General features: G+C 56.1%; 1 protein-coding gene across 2 annotated transcripts; it reads right to left on the minus strand.

The window, feature by feature from the left end:
• Nucleotides 1-661: 661 nt before the first annotated feature.
• RLBP1 (retinaldehyde binding protein 1) lies at nucleotides 662-4,578 on the minus strand. 2 transcript variants are annotated; one of them, XM_030228572.2, is made up of 7 exons: nucleotides 4,567-4,578; nucleotides 4,195-4,323; nucleotides 3,728-3,929; nucleotides 2,486-2,664; nucleotides 1,631-1,789; nucleotides 931-1,041; nucleotides 662-820 (listed from the first exon to the last, which is right to left on the minus strand). In XM_030228572.2, exons 1-7 carry the CDS (start codon nucleotides 4,576-4,578, stop codon nucleotides 662-664), a joined length of 951 nt encoding a protein of 316 aa, XP_030084432.1. The 2 variants fall into 2 exon arrangements, with proteins under 2 accessions (XP_030084432.1, XP_030084431.1); XM_030228571.2 differs by lacking the exon at nucleotides 4,567-4,578 and having other exon boundaries at nucleotides 4,195-4,341.

A 4,578-nucleotide genomic window follows, 5' to 3' on the forward strand; every position in this document is an offset into this window, starting at 1 on the left:
ATGGCTCCTGCACCTTCTGTTCTCTTCCCTGCCCAAGCAGGAATTGGGCAGAGACAGCTCCACTTGGGACCCTGGTTGGGGTTTTGTTTGCATCTCTTTTCCCTGGCTAGAGCAGATAATGAGGAACTGGGGGCCCTTTCTCAGGCAAGAAAAGGACTTGATCTGGAATGCAGGGAGGATGGAGATGGGCAGTTCCTTGGTCCTGGTGCCAAAGTGCAGTCAGTGATGAGAGGACAGGAGTCTCCTGTCAAACACTGGCACTGATCTCCTTAGAACCACCAACACAGCCAGCACCCAAAAAGCTGTGCCCCTGTTCCTCACCATGAGGCACCAGAGCTCTGCTTTAAACACTTTATTTCTCCCTCACTATAGCCCTCCCTTCCCAGAGCAGACACTCTCCTGTCCTCCCCTTGCAGACCAGGAAATGCTGTGGGAGAGGGCTGGTGGCCTCCTTTCTCCACTGACTCCAGAGGGAAGGATGCTGTACCTGGGAGGAACAGCCCTCTGCCTGGAGTGGGGACAGGAGGGACAGGCATGGAGCAACACACCGAGGGTGCTTCAGCACGAGCAGTCACTCAACCAATGCTACAGGAGGGAGGTGGCTGGGGTTAGAGGGCCACCTCTGGTGCTGTGGTACAGGGGAGAGCAGCAGGCTCCTGCTTTAGAGAGCCGTGTCCTCAGACTCGATGCGAGGCCCAAAGAGCTTCTCTGCAGTTGCTTTGCCATCGTACTTGGGCAGGTTGCCACCAAAGTCTGCTGGCAAGATGTCAGCATCGATCTCCTGGTAGAAGGATTCCAGCTCCTCACCGTGCACAAAGACCTGGGGGGAGATGGGAGTGACCCTCGGCAGAGGACCAGGGCAGCTCTTGCCAACTGCTCTGTTTCACCCAAGGAGATGCCTTTGCCTGCAGGTCCCTTTCCCACACTCACCCTCTCCAGCAGTTTGCTCTTCAGGAACGGTTTGACCACGTTGTAGGTGGTGGTGAAGTACCAAGGCTGGTGGATGAAGTGGACGGCCTTGAACCGTGCTGGGAAAGAGTCCTGGGATCCCAAACCCAGACACAGATGGTTACAGATTTTGCCTTTGCTCAGATCTTACCCAGATCTGAGCAGGCAGCAATGGATACACCAACACTGCCACAGCTCTCCTTGCTCCATGTCCCCTTCCCTGTTCTGACCCAGAGGATCAATCATCCCCACCTCAGGAGTACCAGGGAGCTGAAGAACCTCCCAGACAGCTCACTGCTCCCACCCACGTGAAGGACCTTCCCTGGGAAGAGCCGAGTCCAGGGAATTTGGTCCAAGGGCAGAAATCCTGGAGTGCCTGTGAGTTTCCATCCAGCCTGGACCAGGCTGGGCTGAGAGGCTCATGAGGAAAGCCCTCCAGGCCATGCCCTAGGATAGTGCAAGGAGCAGTAGCACTGCTTCTGGTCAGCCATCAGGCAATTTTGCAGGGTTAAGCCAATTAGCTGGCAAGGCAGGGAGAGGGTGATGGGGAACAGCCTCTCCACAATGCTTTCTCATTTTTCCAGCATAGTGGCAATCCCAAACTCTGCTAGCCCTGCCTCTGAGCTCCCTGCTTCCCCAGGGTCCCCTCTGCCACTGCTGGGTGCAGATTTTGCCACCTCACCTGCAGCATGTCCACCATCTTCTTGAGCTCGGAGGGTTTGATCCCTGATGCCTGCTGCATGGTGAAGCCCTTGAAGTTCTCAATGATGCAGAACCCATTGATCTGGGTCTCCTCGTTCTCCAGCAGCTTCTCCAAGATAATACAATAGGCACGAAGGATCTAATGGAGAGGAGAGACAGCAGGGTCTTGTATGAGGTCTCTCCTCCCATAGACCCTAGGGGGTACTCAGGAAGAGTCCCATGTAGTGTTATCCAGGGTCTGTTGGACTCCAGCCTGCTTGTCACAGCCAGTCCCAGATTTCAGAGCAGGGAGAGCTCTGAAATCAGACCACATTCTTTTAAAGTCATGAGCTTAAGATTTGTATCAGTGATACACTGAGACCAGATTCAGAGCTGAGCAGAAAGGGAAACTGTGAGAAGCTGTGAGTTTCATGCTTGGAACCTCTTTGCCAAGAAGCCCTTTCCATGCCCTATGCCTCAGTTTCCTCCTCTGCCCTTGATTTAATGGTGTGGTGCCTTTCCTCAGCCCATGTTACACGGGCTGGGGGATGCACACCCTGGATTTGGCATGCATCTTGCACTGCATCATTTGGGGTGGACCATGCTCTCCCTGACTCCCTCAAAGGATAAATTCAAAGGGCTACAGATTTACTCCCACCTGTATGGCTGGACAGATGTGTGTGAGAGTGTGTGTGTGTGTGTGTGTGTGTGTGTGTGTGTGTGTGTGTGTGTGTGTGTGTGTAAGGATGCTGTGCTCAGAGTGTGTGTGTGTAAGGATGCTGTGCTCAGACTGCCTAGCAGGACAAGCCCAAAAGCAGGACCACTGCTGTGGGAGCAGCCTCTGAGCTGGCCTCACCTCATCGAAGGTGATCTCCTCGTAATCCCAGTTCTCGATGTTGAAGAGCATCACCACGCGGCCGTACTTGTCCCTGCTGGCCAGGATGCCGGGGTAGCCGGCCTCGATGGTGCTGCGCACGGCCTCGGGGCTCAGGTTGTCAAACAGCTCGGGGTACTGCTGCCGGAAGTTCACATAGCCTGCAGAGAGGCAAACGTGGCTGCTTGCCCAGCCTCAGGAAGCTGGGGGAGCTGCCAGAGACAGGATGGGCTGGTGATGGTGAGATGTCAGAGCCCAAGAGCTGTGGAAAGCTCTGCTTGTGGCACACATGGATCAGGTCTCCTCCAGCAAAGGGTGAAGGAGAAGCTCAGCAGCAGACCAGCCCCAGCATGCTTGGTGTTATCCCTCCCCTTGCCAGGAGCTTCCCACACCTCCTTTCTCTCCAGCACCTTAACAAGTAGATAAAGTAATTTCCCCCCTCATTTCCCTTCTCCCCTTCCTCCCTGTTTGGGTGAAAACCCCCATCCACCCTCTCTTGGCACCCTGCAGGCACAAAATAAGGAATTTCATCCTGGGAAAATGCAGGCAAACAAAACAGCTCGTGTGAGAGCCAGCACTGATAATTACAACTCATTATCCCAGAAGCTGACACAAAGAAGAGCAGAGCTGGAGCCAGGCAGATTCCAGTCAGCAGCCACCATCCCTCCGTGTCACTGTCAGTGTGAGAAGAGGGTGCCACAAGCACCCCAACCTGTCCCCAGACCTAGGGGTGCCCCAGGGGTGCAAAGATCCCCAGGCACCGTGCACAGAAGCATCAGGAGGGTGCAGAACTGGCTCCTTACAGAGGTACAGAGAGGGGAGTGTAGGACATGTGGGTCTCCAGGGGATGCAGCCCAAGCCAGCTGGGTTGGCTGCACAAATTAAACCATCACCAAACGTGAGTGTTTTTTCCATTTTGTTTGGGTAAACTTGTAAGGAATGGGACTGTCCTGGTGCTGCAGGATGCCTGGTGTCACCCTCATTTATTTCCTTCCCCATCCCAGCTCCTTTCAAGCCCCTCAACCCTATATTTCTATTTTTCCCCTCTATTCAAACCCTGACTTACTCTGTTTACCCCCTCTCTTCATTCCCTTCCTATGTCAGGGTTCTGCCCTGCCAGCACAACCCAGTCTGGACTAGGAAGTACCAGCACAGGACAGGGAGCTGCAGGGGGATGTGTACCCTCACCCTCACCCAGCATCACAGCCCAGGAGCCCTCCCCACCTTTCAGCAGGTCATAGGCTCTGTGGACATCGAACTTGCGAGCGCGGATGAAGCGGAGCAAGAAGGAGTCATCCCTCTCCTGCACCTTCTCGGCCACCTTCTGGCAAACGTCCTCGCCGCCCGCCCGCTCCTGCACCAGCTCCCGCAGCGCCTTCACCGCCACCTCCCTCTTCTCCTCCGTCTCGTTCAGCTCGTCCTTTGCCTGGGGGGAGCAGAGAGGGCACCCAGTGATGGGCACACCTGCTAAAACACTCCGGGGGTCGTGGAGGCCCCCAAAAACTGGGGGAGAAGAGTAAAGCTCCTTGCAGCATCCCAGCATAGGGAGGGCAGGGTCACTCAATCCCCAGCTTGGAGACATTTCAGTAAGTGCATCACCCCAGTGCAAGAGACAGCAGAGAGTCTCCTCTGGCCCTGAGGAGCAGAAGCCTCAGGCTGCTCCTTCCCCCCTTTCCCCACAGCTGCCTCACCTTCTGCAGGGTGTGTGGGGGGATCTTCTCGCACCTCCCAAAGACAGGGCCGTGGTCCTTGGTGGTGAGGCGCTCCAGCTTGGAGCGCAGTGCCTGCTCCTCCTCCGACACGATCCGGAACGTGCCCGTCTGGGGGGAGGAGAGCATGTGGGGGCTCCCCAGACAGCTCCCCAGCTCCCTGCCCCACTGCAAGTCTCCTTGGGAGCTATGGGGAAGGGGAGAGGCCCCACACATGCACCCAAGGGGTGCAGAGGGATAGGGACAGACTGTGTGCTGCTTGGACCAAGGTGCACCATGTGCACTCCATCCCAGCACTGCAGGGAGGGCATGGTCAGAGCCCAGGGGATGGGGCAGCATGGGGACAGTACTCACAACTGCAGACAT

This window comes from Serinus canaria, chromosome 10 (genome assembly GCF_022539315.1).
Source record: "Serinus canaria isolate serCan28SL12 chromosome 10, serCan2020, whole genome shotgun sequence".
In the NCBI taxonomy this organism is placed as follows: domain Eukaryota; kingdom Metazoa; phylum Chordata; class Aves; order Passeriformes; family Fringillidae; genus Serinus; species Serinus canaria.